Source organism: Harpegnathos saltator, unplaced genomic scaffold, assembly GCF_003227715.2.
Source record: "Harpegnathos saltator strain DR-91 unplaced genomic scaffold, Hsal_v8.6 scaffold115, whole genome shotgun sequence".
Lineage (NCBI taxonomy): Eukaryota > Metazoa > Arthropoda > Insecta > Hymenoptera > Formicidae > Harpegnathos > Harpegnathos saltator.
The window spans coordinates 811,905-831,123 of NW_020229890.1; the positions used below are offsets into that span (position 1 = coordinate 811,905).

The 19,219-nt window shown below is 51.7% G+C and overlaps 1 protein-coding gene across 25 annotated transcripts in view; it reads right to left on the minus strand.

Moving 5' to 3' along the window:
* Positions 1-19,219, minus strand: part of LOC105188283 (MAP7 domain-containing protein 1) — a 204,140-nt gene that overhangs the window by 50,784 nt on the left and 134,137 nt on the right. For 5 of the 25 annotated variants that reach the window (XM_025302848.1, XM_025302850.1, XM_025302833.1 and 2 more), the window contains exons 1-2: positions 8,251-8,383; positions 1,061-1,787 (exon numbers count right to left, since the gene is read on the minus strand). The exons of 9 other annotated variants lie outside the window; for them this stretch is intronic. In XM_025302848.1, the coding sequence (XP_025158633.1) occupies positions 1,061-1,407 (347 nt within the window). In that variant the 5' untranslated portion in view covers positions 1,408-1,787; positions 8,251-8,383. Of the gene's footprint in view, positions 1-1,060; positions 2,138-7,893; positions 8,017-8,250; positions 8,387-19,219 lie in introns of those variants that run through there. 11 more of the 25 variants (XM_025302829.1, XM_025302819.1, XM_025302824.1 and 8 more) reach the window with 8 other exon arrangements.

Here is a 19,219-nt window from a genome sequence, read left to right on the forward strand (position 1 = left end):
GGAGAGTCTGATTATTGAAAAATCGTGCTTGTTCTTCATAATGATTTTGTGACGAACTGAATAAATGCGCAAGAATGAAAATTTTACATATATTTATATGATATTAACATATGAAGAGTAAAACAATTTTGTTTTTAAACAAATACTCATATAAATAGACGTCCACTTAAATTTTAAACGCGTTCTTCTCGAAAATGTATTGTTCAACTTTTTGCAGTGATTTCTCCGAAACTGAGCTTCGTATTTATATTATATTATATCGTCGATTTCAAATTTTAAGGCAATAATATCTGTTCATGTGGCTCTCAGGTGAATCATGGACAACTCCGTCGAAATATTTCATTTCGAGATATTAATTTTTTTATTGTAAAAGAATTTAAAAATTTGAATTTTTTCCTAATAATAGCTGCCATTTTGTTAATTTTGTTCGATTTTCTTTTATTAATGATAAGCCTCCTCAAGATTTCTAGCTAAAATTTGCTCCGATCGGACCACCGAGAGCCGAGATATTACCGCAAGAACGATAACTTGGAAAAAAAAAAAAAAGAGAGAAGAATTTCATCTATATATATCGTACATTTATACGAGTATTTGTTAATAAACAAAATTCTTCTACTCTTCCACATGTATATGCATAACTATACCTAAAATTTTCATTCTTGCACATTTATTCAGTCCGTCACAAAATATTATCAAAAATGAGCACGACTTTTCAGCAATCAGTCCCCTTAAGAAGCTTGCAAAGCGAGTAAAAGCAGCATCGTGTAAATCACCCTTTACGCTCGCCGTTCCGTGCGTCGAGGATCGCACAGCCGGATCGAGTGGCCCGGCCGCGCTCGGCGGCGGCCGATAAATCTCAATCCGCGGCCCAGAGGCGACGCGGTTACTTTCTCCGAGGGACCAAACGGCAGGGCGCCGGCTGTCCGGCTGCCGGCCGCCAAGTCCGGACAAAAACGCGCGGGTTCGTCCGAGAAAAATGGACGGTCGACTCACTCGGGGGGTATGCCCCCCGGTCCCCGTAGGCCACTGAGAGAGTAATGAAGCAATGTCAGCCTCGCACCGGATGTAAACGTACTCCCTGACGTCGTTCGAACGCTCGGTCGTCGATCTCTCCGCGGCCGAGTCTCGGGGCTCGCCGGCGGCGGCGTTCCCGCCCGCCGGCGATCCTCGTCTTCCGATGGTCCCTGGATGATGATGATGCTGCTGCTGCTGCTGCTGCTGGTCTCTGGCTCCCTCGTGGCCGGCGTCACGGACATTTGCCAGGTCAGCGTTGGCAGCAGTCTTTGCCTCCTTGGCGGGTGATGGCGGCGGAGACGTTGGTGGCGATGGTGATGGACTTCCTGCACGAGCAGAACTGTAGCACACTGCTGCCTTCCGCAGGGTCTCCCTGCACAGCTCGGAGAACATGCTGTCTCCCCCATGGCCGGGGCCCCACCGGACCGGCCCGTGTGTCTCCTCTCTCGTCGGGGCCTCTCCTCTGCTTCTTCTCGCCCGCGAATCCTCTCGCGGCACTCTTGCCGCCCGGAGCCCGCGCGCCGGACGATCACGAGTCTCGCTCGCCGTTCATCGTCGTCGTCTCCTCGCAGCGCGTTGACGCGGGCCGCGACGACGTCACACACACATACACACACACACACACACACACACACACCGGCACACGTCACGTGGGCGAGCAACGGCACTACATCGCTTCGTTAGACGACGGCGCGACCGGTCGCGTCTCGCGCGAGCCGCCTGTCCACGATCCGGATGATCGGAGATGTCGGGCTCGCGGCTTACGCGAGTATCTGAGGAGGAGCGATCAGTAAGATTACTCCCGGCGCTCCTCGTCTTGGCGTCTTGGCGTCGCCGCGGCTGGCTCGTGTTTCATAGTTATCGTTTTACGAGGCTGGGACAGAGCGGGGGGAGAGAGAAACGGGAGTCGCGGGGTTCTCTGGCGAGTTGCAGACGATCGTGCGGAGCCCTCGGCGGATTGTCGACAAAAGTGCGACTTGCATCCGCGCGGCCGATTCGATCTCCCTTCATCGATATTTCTGTCATGAGTCGTCACGAGCGCACGCGTGAGTATCGAGAATCATCGGAATCCGCTGTGCGACGACTGCAGCTAACAGCTCTCGAGCGTCTAATGAAACGAGACAGAGAGAGAGAGAGAGAGAGAGAGAGAGAGAGACAGAGAGAAAGAGAGAGACAGGGAGAGAAGAAACGTCGGCAGACTCGCGACGTGAGAAGGAAGAATGATCGAGGAACGTTGCGATGAGCGGCGCAAAGCAGGCGCGATAAACAGAGGTCGTCGGACGATGCGGCGTTGTAAGACGACGTCGGAGCGTAAGGCCGTACGGCAGGGCCGACGTTAGCGGCGTTACGCCGTTAACGGCCGCACACGGGGCGCACGTAATAAAAATGTCTGGCCGGCTGCCAGCTGTTTGCGAAATTTACAGCCCGGTTGCGGCGATGGTCGCCGGCAACGTGAAATGTCGCGAGGCCCGCATAGGAGCGGGCGAAGAGGAGGAGGGGGAGGGAGGGAGGGAGGGAGGGGCTGGCTGGCGGAGCCGCGGCGCTATCGATTTGCATTACGCTAAAATTACGGCCGCGCGCCGTTAATTTAGTTTGCCACGCGGGTATTCGAGGCATTTCCCCCGCAGACTCGAGTATGAATAGCCGGGCTCTGCGCGCTCCTGCGCGCTCCTGCACGCTCCTGCGCGCTCCTGCGCGCTCCTGCGCGCTCCTGCGCGATTGACGCGCCGCGTATTGATAGTCATCAAAGCGGCTCTAACGAGTTCGCGTGTAGGTGCGCCCACTGTTTAAATAGATTATTAATGGGCGGGGGGGGGGGGAGGATTGCGTTAACGATAACGCGACGCGCGGTCGGTTAATATGTAATAATTGCTGATGCGGACGAGTCGATAATCGCACGGTCGCGGCGCGAAAAATCGGCCAGCTGGGGTCAGCGAGATACGGTAATTTCACAGCGATAAGACGCGCAGCTGGGCGCAGAGTCGTTAATCTCGACAAACGCGGCCGCCGGTAAGCGGTAAATTGCGCGTGTTCCGCGGAGAGACGCGACACACGGAATGTGCGCTCTATATTTTCGCGCGGAGATATCGCGCCCTTACCCCGATCGGAATCGCGGCATCGGAGGAAACAATTAGCTTACGTTAATAGCCCCCCTCCCCCCAACCCCACACGACATGGCGATGTCGCGAGGGAGTTACAATCTTGCGTCGAAGCGGCATCGCGAAGATTGCGCTCGGTTGTTGTTGGACGAAGAGAAACGCTTGCGAATATTAATGACGCGCCCCGCGGAAACGCGCGCCTTTATCTGCTCGGACGGGAAACACAATCGCTCGATTATTCGGCACGCCGGCGTGCGCGTCAATGAGCAACGCGGCGATAAACAATGCGAGATCATCCGACGCGTTATTGGCGCGCAGCCGCGTTCAACTCGAATAACCGTCGGATGGCTGATCCGTCGCGGCTGCGAATCCATCGCGTATCCGCTCGCGTGCTCGCGCCGAGGGATGGCGAGAGAATGAATTGGAATTTTTCACGGGGAGAACGCGAGGGCGGGAGGGAGGAAGAGCGAGAAAAAGAGAGAAGCAGCCCAGAGCCCTGGACGCGGAAGGAAAATACTCGGCGTGCCCCCGCTCGAAGGACCTTATGATTTATCGCCGCACGGATGCGCCGGCGAGGAAAAACCCTCTCGACATGCGCGCGCACTTAGCATGCGCATAATTCCGTCAAACGATCACGTTGTACCGTTTGCCAACCGCATCGCGGTCATTAAGAAGACAGGATGGATGAGAATATCCGAATAAGATGATTCTCATCGAGCGCGGGGAATTCCGCCGCGTTCTTCGCGGCTGCGAGCTTCGCTCTACCGTTTCATCCGTCCGCCTCTCTCGGAGGCACACATTTGTGGGGGCAGATGGGAAATAACCTCCCCCCTCCCCTCCCCCTTCCACCCCGCCCTCAAAAGCGGCTGGATACTTTCGCTGCAGCGCGCAGAGCGATTCCGCTCGGATGGAGAGAAATTGTTGTACCGATACCTTTGTGCCCCCCCCCCTCCTCCCTTCAAGCGGCCCGCGCAGAAATCTCGACCGAGCGATATTTCGCGGGCGAGTCGCGCCTGGAGGCTTCGGATGAATCTCATCGAGCGAGACGCGAGGGCGACGCGTCGCGCGACAGCTCGTCCGGCGAGAGCCAAGGTGCACGTTTTCCTTGCAAAAGCGAACCGGAAGCCGACCTCGTCGCGACATTTCGCGCGCGTGTTTCACTCGGCCTCGGCGCGATTCACGCTCGCGACGCGACGCGACGCGACGCGCTCGATCGGCCGAACGGATCGAGCTTCTGTCAAAGTCAGAGACGCGGGCACAATGGAGCGTCATTCTCCCGACGTCTGCTGCATGCCGCGACGTCCTCGCTTTCGCTCGCGACCGCGTTACAGCGGCTGCTGTAATGCGCTGTAATGCCGATGCGTGCGCGCGTTTTACTTCTCCTCTTTTCTCTGCTGCGTTTTCTCTCGCACAGCACGGGGCGAGATAAACCGCCGCTGCCGCCATCAAGCAACGCGAGCGAAACAGCGAGATCGAAACGCGTCGCGTCGTCCGCGTAAAATCACTCGTGCTGAATACAGAGCGATAGGCGAGGCGCGATCGAGCAAAATTCCCACAGGCAAAATCGCGCACAGCCAAAGGATCGCACGGAGGCAAACATGGCGCGCGCAACGCGGAGGGATCGTTTCCGGGACGTGCGAGCGAAAGAGACATCCCCGTGTCGCGATGCGAGACATCCGGGCGGGAGCAAACGAGCGGGCTCGGCGGCGAAAATAAATCGGCAGACGATTCCTCGCAAACCCCGTGCACCGTCACGGCCGCCGCGACGGCGTGTCACGCGAGCGGAACAGTGCTCGGCCTAATTTAGTGGCGTCTATTATTCGACGGGCTGTGCGGGAATCAGCGTTCGCTTAATACCCGTGCTTAGGTTACGGCCCGTATACGTACGTGAAGGATAAATGGCCGGGCCGTATGAACGTGGGATCCGGCCGAAATTCATTATGTTAATTGCCGGAGTCGCGGGGCGGAGAGACGGACGCATGCGGAATTGAATAACGAAACAAAGGCGCGCGATGGATTTATTCCGCGAACGGTCGGATTTGTGTATTTGTGCGCGAAGTGCGTCCCTCAACTCCACCGACTAGCTCGCAGGATCGAGAGATCCTGCGTAGAAGAATAAATAAAGAGGTCCCGGAGTGTGGACATGTGTCTCCTTAAACGCGCTCAGTTCCTGAAATACCGCCGCCGCAGTCTCGGTTCTCGAAGAGATATCTTTTATTCATTAGATCGCGCTTTGCGCAAATGATTGGCGACCAGACGCGCGTACTGTTATGAAGATCGCTCCAAGTTTTCACCGCATCTGCGAGCTCCTCCAAAATGTAGGCATCTGTGACGTCGAGCGGAAGTTATACGTTTCTTCGATTACACTCGCGACAAGCTCCGACGTCGCAATGAACGGATTCTTCGGTTAATGCTGAGGAATTATCAAAACTGATAGTCATCTCGAAAAGCAGTTAAAAAAAAAAAGTACTAACGTTCTGAACTCGCGACACTTTTTTTTTTTCATTGTTGCCAGTCCGCGGACTGTATCTCAGAAATCGAACTTTTACGAGCATCCGTCTGCCGGGAACATTTTTACTTCTTTCTCTCGACACGGAATCTGTTTGCCGTGAGTTTGCCGGCGGAGAGAGTTCACGCAGGTACTCTCTCCGTCGCGCGCTAAATTGCAGATCGCGGAGAGGAGGCGCGGGGGGAGTTGAATAATTACGTTAGCGTCTTATTACCGGATATGTCTAAATCACGAGAGATTCGCTCGGAGTGTACCGATCGAGCACGTCGAGCGCCCGATGTGATCGGGTTTTCAAGCTGATGTAATCTCGCACGTGACCGAGCGCCGATGCTCAGAATCGGCCGCGTTTAACGCTGCGATATGTGAACAGTCGGAGCGCGCTTCGTAAAAATAAGAGCGCGATGTCGATGTTCGAGGATGCGCCTTGCGAGTGTCATCTTGGATTACCCCAGACATCCTGGCGTGATGTCTCGTGATATTTTACACAAGCAAGGAATACGCGCGTCGCGAGTCTCTTCTTCATTCCCTGCCCCCCTCCTCACCGCTGCTCAACACAAGTCATTCAACCGAACGGCAATTTCGCCGTCTCTCAAAAAGTGATATCGCTTTGATTTAAGTTTGCGGCGTACCGCGCGCGCGCGCGCGCCCCCTAACGCGACGGAAGAAGGAGAAACGATCCCCCGTCGGCGATATTAAATTCTAATTATCTCCGGGATGCTCTCTCACTGATTAGAATCAGTGGCACAAATTGAGGGTCAGCCTTTTGGACGGGCGAGATAAATTTTCGCGCGGTGAAAAGCCCTCCCCCCTCTCATCGTGGGCGCGCCCGCGCAATCCTTGATATCTCAATCCGTCTCTCCCTCGTTAAATCTAATTTTAAATAACTTCCCTCGGGCGGATTAACGCGCGTCGTCGCGAAAGTCGGCGAACTCCGTTTTAATGGCCTAACTCGAACTTCGATTACGAACTCAATTCGGAACGCCTCGGTGATCCGATCTCGGTTTTCCGGAGAATCGAGCCTGCCAAGATCGGCGTCGTTCGATCGCCGGCTTTAAGGAGAGAGAAGGAGAGAGAGAGAGAGAGAGAGAGAGAGAGAGAGAGAGAGAGAGAGAGAGAGAGAGAGAGAGAGAGAGAGAGAGAGAGAGAGAGAGAGAGAGAGAGAGATAAAGAGCGAGGGTGGAAACAAAAAGTTTGCCCGAAAGGACGACGCCGCACGCCGCCCATTGTCCGCGGTACCCTCGCGACAACCTTGCACCCTTACCGTTGCCATTGCAGTATTTCGCCGTGGCGATCAAATGGCAGTCTTAAAATACCCGAGACAGTGAAAACCGAAAGATCGTGAACGGAGGAAAAAAGAACAGCACACATCGATAGAGAAACGACGATAATCTTGTGATGATCGTTCATTCGTACACCCTGCGTGTACTCCCCATCGCTAGTGACGAAACGTGTTAAACAAATGCTACGTGACAAGATTCGCGACATGCGACGTCGCGACGGCCAGAGGGAAAGGTCAAAGTTCAGCCGGGGATTAATTTCGAAATTAACCGATCAACCGTCGCGATCGGCCTGATCTGATCCTTGATTAAGGTTGAGTCGATGTTGATGCTTGAAATTCAACCCACACTGATCCAGCCTCGTAATCCCGCTGGGATCACGGCGGCCACGTGATCCAGATGTTTGCGATATTTGCGACGTGTCCACGTGCGACGCTTCGTCGATCGGGAGAGCTGCGCGTTAGCACCGACGATTTCACTATTCTAATCCGACCTCTTTTGCGTTTGTCGGGATCAAGGAAGGATTCCTTCCCGCGGAGGATTATCGAGGCAAACGATCAGACCCCATCGGAGCCGGGAGAGATTATCTCCATGAAGGATGACGTTTCATCGTGGCGTCATCGTGAAATTGTTTCGCGAATCGTAAATCTGACGGACGGAGACTCGAGAGAGAGAGAGAGAGAGAGAGAGGACAAAGACGCGAGAGCGACTGACGGCGGCGGGATAATCGCCGGGATGAAATTTCCGTGAAGCACGCATCATCTATGCTTGCCGCCGTTGCTTGCCACTCTCCAGTCGATTAACTCGACGAAGCGCGAGACCGCGAGGATAGATAGAAGAAGACGCAGAGAGATCGACTGTGCAGCGAGTTACGTAAATCCCCCAAGTGTAAGGCTGCCGAAGAAGAGTATCATCGCGATGAGCCATGATGACTCTTCGAGTCGGCGAGATCGCGCCGGCGTAAACCTCCGTGGAGCGAACAATTATAACCTACCGAAATGCTTTTTCTCCGAGTGTCGTCGCGCTATCGCCGAGCCGACATTCGCAGCCGGGGACAGACAGTCATGCAACGAGCGATCCGCTGAAGCGTAAGTCGCACGATTTCGCACGAGGTGCACACTTCAATCGTTGAAGTAGCGAGGGAGGACTCGCGCGCGCGCGCGCGAGCGGGAACGCGAGCGAGGAACAGCAACGGAAGCGGCCGTCACTGGCGAGCGATACACGATCAAGCCCCTTTTTCCGCATTAAAACGAGTCAGCCGCAGCGAGTCGCACCACCGGGAGCGACGGAAGAACGGGACGTGGGAGCGGGTTGGCTTGGAGGCCGGGAGGATCGCGAGGACGACGAGCACCTCCTGGCCCGAGACGCGCGAGCCTCGCGTCCGCCTCGTGGCGAGCCGACGCGTCATCGCGACGAACGAACCCGGATTCGAGGACTGGCCTGGTCCCGGATCACCTGTACGCACTGGACGGTCTCCAGGCGAGAACTGAGCCCGCGAGATAGCCGGAGAGAGCAGCGCGAGGTGCAAACCCGCCAGAGCGACCTCCCTCGTCTGGAGGGTGGCGCGCGCGCGCGCGGAGAGGGTTGCACGGACTCTCTCTCGCGCGGAGGTCCGATGTGCGCCGCACGGTTAGTACGTGCGTAGTACACCGTTGCGAGGATCAGGCAGGGTTGGAAGGGGGACCGCTCGGCGACGGGGTGGTGTGGGCGCTGGGGGAGACGGCGGCGGGGGTGGATGACGAAGGATAACGGAGGGTCGGAACGAGAGAGGGGTGATACGTTCAGTCGGTGCGTACACGGTATACCGTTTGGGGAAGCAGCTGAGGGGGTGAAAGTCAGACGGAGAGATAGCGAGGGTGGTGGGGGAGGGTGATGGAGGGAAGAGAAGGGAAGAAGCGAGGAAGCCGGAAGAGAGCGAGCGAGAGATAAGGCGCGGAAAGGAAGAGGGAGCCGCGAGAGACGAAGATAGGAGATATGCCGGTAGTGGTGGCTGGCTGTCCTCCACCATTTCCAACGCTCTCGACGACGACGGCGGCTGGTGGCGCTGCTGTTGCATCGATCAGCCACCACCTGCAACCCTCTCCCGAAATGGTCAACCCTCGGTCTCGCGGCACGGCGCGCTCGCTGGCCTATCTCTCGTCCGGCCGCGACGCCTAATGTCATCGTGATCTTCGACCTCCTCTCGAGCATCCCCTTTCGGCCGTCACACACTCCCCTGCCGCTTCCTCCTCCTCCTCCTCCTCCTCCTCCTCCTCCTCCTCCTGCCCGGTACGCCCGTAATCGTTGGCGATTGACACGATGGGCCTGATTTGTTATTTTTCCCTCCGTCAGATTTTTCGCCCCGTCAGCGAGCGCTTTCGCGTGAAGCAGCGTTTTGTGCCGCGATAACGGTTGAAAGGCTGCCGCCTTCCGGCGGAGAATAGGGTGACCTCGATTGGATCATTGGCGAGGAGAGAAGGTGCGCGCAGCTTCCGATTGCTATCTCGAGCGAGTCTGACGTTCTTATAGACGAGCGTGCGACTTTCATTCTTAACCAGGGGATTATGTTAAACTCGGCTGTACGCACGACCTTGAGGCACCTTGTCCAACGAGCTCGGGATAAAGCGTGCAGCATCGAAACGACAAAAGTCGATAAGTCCACGTGAAACGTCGCGGAGAATCGATTACGAGACGAAGGACTCCTCGGGGGTCGATCATCCCTCGAGTGGAGGTTCGGAGGAGAGCGGCTTGGCGATTCCCATGATTGATCAGAGCTCTCTTCTCGGTCCACCACGATGTCCTCGAGAATCGATAACCTTGAAGACGCCGTGGTAACGCGCGCTCGAGGGGTTCGTCTCTACGATCTTTCCCTGACGGATTATGGCGAGTATCCACACGATGCGGATTTGCGGGAACATAGAAACGTCGTTCCTTCGTAGAACGACCCTGTGCGGGACAGCGCGTTATTTCTATCGCAGCGAGATACCCGCCACGATCAAACGATTCGCCGCGCTGTGGAATCGTCGCGCTCGCTTTTACGACACGCAAATACGCAAGCTCGCGGGCTGTTGCCTTTTATTCCACGACACTCAAGCGTGATACGAACGCGACACGACGGGCATGACGGATTACACTGGAAACTACAGCGGTCGGAATCTTCGCCCCGAGAGACCGAGAGGTTCGCGAAAAATGCGCAAACACACGACCACCCGACTAGAAATTTTGATCAGGTTCATTAACAACATTGATAAGGAGCTAATTGAGTGAATGAAAGGTAATCCTAAGCAAGTCTATCCTTATAATGTCCTAACGACAAATGAGTAAGGGGAAGACCTTTGTAAGACCTTATAATGACTGGGTCCACATTAGGACCTTAATGTACCAACCTAATATATGATATAATATGGCTTGGTTAATCAGGTCCTTGTCGGGATCTTACGTATTTATTGTACCTAATATGATTTGCATCAAGTTTTAACAAAAGAATTTTTGGCTGTCATTTCCAAATATAAAGATGTTTGCATTGAAAAGACACTTCAGGTCACTTGAATATATTTGTAAAATGCTGTAGAAACTGTCCTTTTTTTAGCAGTCTATAAATAGTTGTAAAATTAACGTGACATGCAACTTTTCTCTTTAACACACTACTTCACGTCTTGTCACCTTGTGATACTTTATGATCTTATGATATTCATTTGATGTTTCTTTTCCGAAACATTTTACAAGTATGCTCGAGCGATCTAAAATATTATTTCATGCAAATATCTTTTTATTTGGAAATGACACGAAAGAATTTTCAGCGTGTCATTTCTTATTTCTAACGTCATCATCCAATATAGCCGTGGCGGGTGTGATCAGGAGCCATAATTTGAAAAAAAAAAAAAAAAAAAAAAAAAAGAAAAAACGTAATAAGGATTCCATAAGGTAACTCAATAAGGACCTGATTGTGAATCCTTACTAAGATCCTGATATCCACGCTGCGTTACATGACTTACTAGGACTAGACGGTATACTAGACAGTATTACCTTATTGGGACCTGATGTCCAAATGAAGTTGACCTGATCAGGACCACGGGATAAATTTCTAGTCGGGCACGCGCTCTCGAGGCGTTTCCGAATGTACGACCTGTCTGCCGTCGATCGAGTTGCCGTCATCTTTCACGCTCCCGTGAACTTCCGGACGGAAGCCGCGGTCGAAAGAGTGATCTCTCCTCCGGACTCGACCGCACGTGCCGCCAGCCATGTCCCCGAAGTCGTCTACATAGCTCACGTGAGCAACGTGTCTCGGGCCTGCGTACGTGTCTCCCGAAATTCCAGGCGCGTCTGGCCCGGCGATGGGAAGGCGGCCAATTCGAGAAAGCAGACTAATCGGAATCCCTAGCCGCGTGGAGCCGCGTCTCCTCGCAAGAAGCATCCCCGACGGCTCGGCGCGGTTTCTGTCGCGACGCAGCACGTCTTCGCCGTCTAAGTTTCTCTCCCCGGGGGGTGCCTCGCCGCACGACTTTCCCGATTCGCTGCGAAAAATTAAACGTCCGGATCCCGGAGATAACCGGCCGATGATGTTGGCGATCCGTACTTGCGGTAATTAGTCTTGCTTTAACGCTCAAGTGAGCTGGAAGTATTCGCTGCTGATTATCTCGTCGCTTGTTTCGAGAGCGGCGACGGCCGCGGCGCGGCGCGGCGGCAAAAACACCGTCGAGAGCTAAGCACGTGTGTGTGAAATGTTTCTTATCAAATCCCGCTTTCCTCGCGCCATCCATCTTTGAAGCAAGCTCGCAGCGGATGTAGCGGAAGAAAGATGCGAGGGTAAATACGCCGCTTCGGTTTTTAACGAGCCAGAGTCTCCCGACAGCTCGGGAAGAAAGTTCCCGGCTCCTCCTCGAAGGAGGCATTGGTACCGTTTAATCGTGGACAATTCCGGGGTCATGCCGCACCGTTCGTTTGAGATATTATTTAATTGCGAAAGTTCCGTTCTCTCACAAACAGAGCCTGAAAAAGAAGCGTAAGGCTGTGGAACGTCGCGGGCGCGCGATGTAATAGCAATCGACGAATTAGCGAATTATTTCGGGTCGCGGGCCCCGTAAGAAGTCGGTGCATCGAGAAGTGCAATTCGGGGCTTATCGGAGTCTCATGATCGCCGAGCCGGAGACAAGTACTCGAGAGAGTTCGGGAGAGTCGAGTAAGTTAATTATCGGGGATTAATTTCGACGTTGGGGAAATATCCATCGATGGAGGGAATGTGATTACTCTCGAATTTCTCGTTATCACTGAACGCGCATGAAAAAGAGAGGAAGAGATATATAGACATAGATGGATAGAAAGAGAGAGAGAGAGAGAGGGGGGGGGGAGGCGACTCGGAATGGAAAAGCGGGAAAACAAGGAGCACTCTGCGGCACTTGGAACGCCTTCGCATTTTCCAACGCTCTCTATTTTCGCGAACCTCGTTTTGCGGCGATTACCCGCCGCCCTCGCCGTTATTACACGGCGTCATTACAAAAACGTTTGCAACAATGACCCCGTTTGAGGAAACAGGAAGAGTTGCCAACCGGGGGTACCGCTGTATTTTTATATCAGTGCAGATCTGCCGCCGCGCGTTCTCGACGTTCCCGACGTTTCAAAATCTTCATATCACGCATTTCTCTTCGAACGCGCACACACACACACACACACACGCGGATCTCATCCTTCCGCAAATTCCCCGTTCGCGCTAAGCGAATTAAAAACACGCATTTACCTAGCCCGTCAGTTTCGCGCTGGGTGCCATCTGCCGTCGCTTAAATCACATTCTTCCGCTAAATGGAAATCAATCGAACGGCGCGCTGTGTCCACCCACGTCGCCGGCCCGCCCTTGCGTCACCCCCGCTCGCTAATTCCCGCCATATCGAGCTTCCGCAGGAGCAGCTGGACTCCCCGCCCGCCCGCCCTCGACCCTTCACCTGTGTTTGCTCCGCGCTCACACGCGGTCCTTCGCACGGCCGATGAAGGGCGCGACACGCACTGTTGCTTTTGCAGCCGTGCGAATCCACCGGCGAATTCCCGACTATTAGCTACGCACATATCGGCACGCGGCTCACTCGCGTCGCGGCGATCGAATAAAATTGCCCGTACAGCGGAATCGCGCGGTTCTAAAGTGGGAGGGACGAGGCCCTCCTTTTCGAAGGCGGCGCGCAACGTCCGAAATTGGCGACGACGCGGAGCGGGGTTTCCGCGTTGAACATATGATAAATATATAGAAAAGGATACACATATAGAAAAGGACTTTTTTTCACTTTGAAATATGTTATAAAGGATGAAATTCTGAGTGACTTTTCCTAATACAATTATTATGGGGGTCGCTTATAGTTTCTGAGGATATTTGACTTTTCAACTTTTATAATTGTACGTTGAAGTATATTTGAGGTAGACAAGCAGTTTTCATTCACTTTAAATATAGGAAACAGGCTCCGCCCCCCTTCCCCCGCACCCCCGCCCCAAACAAATCCTAATCTAACCTAACTTATTGCATCTTTATATATTTTTGAACAATGTTGAAAAATGTTCTCTTTGCATCTATCACCTGGCTCAACTCCCGCTTATATGTACTGTTTCCTATTATATATTTCTATGTATACACCATGTTTCGATTAACTATTTGAATTGTACTGTAAATAACGTCAGCTTATGATATCTAGAATTTCATACCAGGATAATCAAAATTCCGAAACTTTAAAATCAAATATCTCGGAAACTATAAGCGACCCCCGTATAGTTGTATCAGGAAGTCACTCAGAATTGCATCCTTTATAACATATTTCCAAATGGAAAAAACCGATGAGGTGTACCCCTTTCTATATATTTACCTCTACTTCAAATATACTTCAACGTACAATTATAAAACTTGAAGGTCAAATATCCTCGGAAACGATAAGCGACCCCCGTACAATTGTATTAGGAAAAGTCGCTCAGAATTTCATCCTTTATAACATATCTCAAAATGAACAAAATCGGTGAGGTGTACCCTTTTCTATATACTTACCAAACATATTCAATGGCGAATGCGCGGCAATTTTACGCCGCGAGCAAAATAATCGAGAAGAGAGGGGCGATTTTCAGCCTGCGATTTTGTCTCCTCGCACTCGGCCATGCTTGTTCGCCCGCGTCTCGTGTCTAATCGCCGTTGAATCATTTATTTCTCCTTATTCGCCCCTCTTCCGCCGCAACTCACCGTCGCGAGCCTGCACAAACTGTGGCGTTCTCGGCAGGACGAAACTTTGAAAAAAATTTAACAGCGAATCCCTCCCGACTTAAATTATAGATGGGGCATCGAGGAGAGCTCCAGCAGCGGCATGTCGAGAGTGTTCGATACCTCGAGTCGAGACAATTCCATTCGCATGCATTTTTCAGCCTCGAAAGTGAACACGCGCGCGTGCACGACTCCACGTTTGACATCGGACTATCCAAAAGTCGGGCCGGCGCGAAGCGGCCGCTCGGGCTTTGCGCACGTCGTGCATGTGGCGTGCAAATGGAGATTGATCGCGTGAGGTTACCTCCAAGTCAACGGCTGCAGCTTCGCCTAACGCGAACTTCAGCCTTGCGCGGCGCTCGCGCGAACAGCCGCCGCGGAAATTCTTCCGATGTCTCTCTCTCGTCTCTTTTTTCCGACAGAGGGCTGCCGAGAGAGAGAGAGAGAGAGAGAGAGAGAGCCCGGGTACGCTCTAATTGACGTTTCTCATGACGCGAGCGCCAACGGAGGGAAAGATGAAGAGCAATGTGAAAGAAAGAGGACTGTAGGGAAACGGTCAAATAAGAATTGCCTGGATGCCGCGCAGTTGCAGCTGCTGTCGCAGCGAGAAGCGGCAGAAGTAGGACGTACGTTCTCTCCCCGACTGCGTAAATAATAAACGATTCCTCGCGTCAGCTGAGGAAGCGCGCTGTACGAGCTCTCCCGCGGAGTGGAGATTCCTTCTCGCTAAGATAAGGCGATTCGGAGGATGGACACAGTTTATCGTACGGCGGCGTTAACTTACTTACTGAAATTATGGCGCGCGTGCTTGGAAACTGGAAACGAGTGGGATGCCGGATGCCCGACTTCCTTTGATTTCAGCGCGACGGGCTTTTCTAACGCAACGTCGTTGGTAAATGACAAAATAAACGCGAGCGAGAGAGAGAGAGAGAGAGAGAGAGAGAGAGAGAGAGAGAGAGAGAGAGCAGAATGTAATTTTACTATATTAATCCAGTTTCCGAAGCAACGAAGGGAATGCGAAACAGCCTGGCTAGACTTGACTCCTTCGCTATTGGCACTTTTAATTGCCTGGCGGAGCAAACAACTTGGTCGCGAGCCTCGCAGCATCGCGCGGAACGCGGAAGGACTTTTAATCGTCGACGTAAAAATCTCGAAGGATCAGCACGTGGACGATTCATAAATTCCGGCCCAGGTCCGCGGCGATTCTAACGCAAACATCTTGGCCGGCGTGCTACTGAGTGTTTGAGGATCGTCGGTTAAAACTGAAGGTGTCACTTTTGCCAAAAGTTTCAGCCAACTTGGCCTCGCGAGCGAGGCAAAACTCCGCGATCTCCACGAGGTATTCGTCGCACATTCACGACGCGGACCGGCAGTATATTTCCGCGGTAACAATGTGACGCACCGCGTTTGGGCATTCTTCACACGAGACGGCCTCGCGAAATATGCTTGCTCGGCGTAAGATTGTCGCGCGGCGGAATTGTAGAATATGGTGACGATGATTCGAAAATTCATTGTTTTCGTGCAACGACTCAACGTTCATCATTTTCGCACGACAATTGAAAATTCATGGTCTCCGTACACTGATAGAAAAATATAGTTGAACATAGTTGAACTATAATCTCACTATATTTTGTAGTTCACTTTGGCGTCAAGCATATTTTTATAGTTCGTGGAACCTGCGAAATATAGTAGAATAAACACAAATATATATATATATATAGTCAATGATTGTCTTAAATAATTGTTTAGTTACTTTTACCACATACATGGTAATTTCTCATTCACAAACATAGTGAGATTTAATATTCATATAGTTACATCTGTCATCACTCAGCAAATATTCTGGTAATATTGACTATATAAAAGAGTTACTTTACCTACCATTTTATATTTGTACCCATACAATAATATCACTTTAACTTACTACAATTCTTAGTAAAAATATTATATGTTTATACTATGCCTATATCGTAATTATTACCGATATTGTGGTAATACTTACTTATAAATATGATATTTTGGACTATAATTTAGTTACTACATCATTATAGTTCCAAATATCAGATACTTTTCTCTCAGTGTATAATGGCCGAAAAATTCATCGTTTCCGTAGTGATGGAAACATTCACGGTGGCGAGACAACGAAGAGCGATCGGCACAAGTCGCCTCTCTGAGAGCGCGTTTTCAGCGGTCGGACGGTCGGGACAAGAACGTCGACAAGAACGCGACCAAGAGACGAAGAGATAACCGGCGCGCGTTTTTGCTTTCGATCAGATCTTCGTATCGCCGGATATACACGCCCGGGTCCGAGGCGTAAGATTTCCATCGCCGGAAGTGGAGTGAAGGAACCGCCGGAACTCTCCCTCCGTGCAAACCCGATGGCGCGGTTCGTGCGCGGCATTAACGATCGGTCGTATCGCTCGTTACCGCGACCCTTTTTTTATCGCGCTCGTCGAGATTTATGTCAAGTGTATCCAGAGACCCCGGCATTTTCATTCGCTCGTGATAACGTCGAGGCCGCAGCTTCCGTCGTTTCACGCGGCCGATTTCGGCGGTCGACCGCTTCGGCGAAGGTGTCGAGTATTTTCGAGATTCATCTCGTGTTCCCGATGTCGGACAATCGACGGTGTCGTCGTCCGTGGCGCCCACGAATCTTGAGAGAGAGAGAGAGAGTGAAAATATCGAATATCGGTCTCGTAGTGTTGCACTGAAAACCGACGTGGACATTTGCGTAGACAAACGACAAAACGACAAAGCGCATCTTTACTTCCCCTTGAAAACATCATTTCGTCAAACGATTGCCGGAAGATTCATTAATGTTGTCCGATCGCAAATATGATCCGCTGCCATGCGGATGATAGCACGTAACTTGCCCAATTGCATTTTCGTCTCATCTTTGCAACGGGGACGAGCTTGCAATGGTGACCCACTGCCGGTAGCGTCGACAAGCGTAACGGACGTAAATTTAGCAGAAAACAGAGGGAGAACTCAATTATAATGGCTGCGAGAGTTGCTGCGAGAATGAGAAAACTCCTCCCCCTCCTATCTCTCCCCTCTCCCTACCTCCCTCTCTCTCTCTCTCTCTCTCTCTCTCCTCTTCTCCTCACGTGCAATGTGAGCCCGCGCTGCTATTTGTATGGAAATTAATTCCCGCACGGCCGTTAATTACGAAACATTATTCCGCGTTCGGGGAGAAAAAAAGTTTATCATGGAAGCAATATTAATTGGAGTATCGGGACATCGATTAATATTTCGGCGTTATGCGCAGGCATTGCTGCGGTTGCCGATCGCGCATCGACCGGATGCGCTTTCAATTTTTAATCAAGCAGCGATGAGGGCAAGAGGGAGAAGCGCGAATCTTCGAAAGGCGAAGATGCCTTTTTTCGGCTCAGGATCGCAGCCCCTTACATTAGAGGGCCGAGCGAGCGGCCCTCCTTTGTTCTTGAGAAAGAACAACCCCGCGGTCCGCGGGGCCACGCATCGCATGCATCCCAGGAACGGGGCGGAAATATTCCCGAAAGGGCCCACGTTCCTTATAGGAATTCCTCGATTTCCGATCGAACAACGGACACCAATAATGCACAGAACGTAGAAATAACGTTCTCGCGCCGACGCGACGCGCCTGAATTCCTCGACGCGACGACGCTGATCGTCGGTAAACGCGCAGCGCGCGGAAAAGCGCGAAGCCCGCCGCGTGTTTCCCAAAACTATAAACGGATCGCGAGCGATCCCGTGCCTCGGTACTTACCGATCTCGGCGAACCGTCCCCAAGAGGACACTGGTAATTTCCACTTGACACAACGGCGGAATTCCCTCCGCCGGACGCGGAAGCCTCGCGACCGCGAGAGATACGCGTTATCCCGCTATTCCGGAAAGGCGGATATTCAAAGCGGCGCCGGAGCGGACGTAAGTGCGCGCCTCCGCTGAATGGAGGCGGTTCGTTTGTGCATCTTAATCCCGCCCATTGTGCGGGCGACCCGTAGAATTCGTGAATCACAAACGAGGGCACAATATCGCCCGGACCCGTCGTCAGCGGTGAATCGAAAAGCCGCCGGTATAAACGGATCGCGAGCGGATTGTTCCGGATCGCCGGCCGGATACGTTTATCCGAGAGCGCGTTTATCTAGCTCGAGTCTTGCTTACCGTTTTAATACCGTATACCACGCGCGTGCATGCGATCAGTCGATTGTTCAGCGACACATTCGTCGCGCGCGTCGCCACAGCCCCGTGATATACACACTCTCTCTCGCTTTCTCTCTCTCTCTCTCTCTCTCTCTCTCTCTCTCTCTCTCTCTCCCCCTCCCTCCTCTAAGCCGGATCTGAGCGTTATACTTTCGCGGTCGCTGACGCTGATCCCCGAGCGTATGAATCTCCGAGTCGAAGCGTCGGGTCCGCGAAAATCGCGAGAACCGTCGACGGAGAAGATTACGGGGACTGGAGGGTCAGATTGCTGAAAAATCGTGCTTGTTTTTGACAATATTTTTTTGCGACGAACTGAATAAATGTGGAAGAATGAAAATTTTAGGTATATCTATAGGACATGTGAAGAGTAGAAAAATTTTGTTTATTAACAAATATTCGTATAAACATACGATATAGCTGAAATATACTCTCCTTTTTTTTTTCAGTTGTCGTTTTTGCAAGTAATATCTCTCGGTGGTCCGATCGGAGCGAATTTTAGCTAGAAATCTTGAGGAGCATCTTATCATTATCCGGTGAAGCACTATAAAAAGAAATCGAACAAAATTAACAAAAATGGCAGCTATTATTAGGAAAAAACTCAAATTTTTCACTTCTTTTACAATAAAAAAATTAATATCTCGAAATGAAATATTTTGACGAAGTTGTCCATGGCTCACCTGACAGCTGGACGAACAAATATTATTGCTTTAAAATTTCAAATCGATACGAAGCTCAGTTTCGGAGAAATCACTGCAAAAAGTTGAACGGTAAAATTTCGAGAGGAACGCGTTTAAAATTCAAGTTGAAGTATATTTATATGAATATTTGTTAACAAACAAAACCTTTCCACTCTTCACATGTTATACAAATATATCAAAAATTTCCATTCTTGCACATTCATTCAGATCGTCGCAAAATACTATCAAAAAACAAGCAC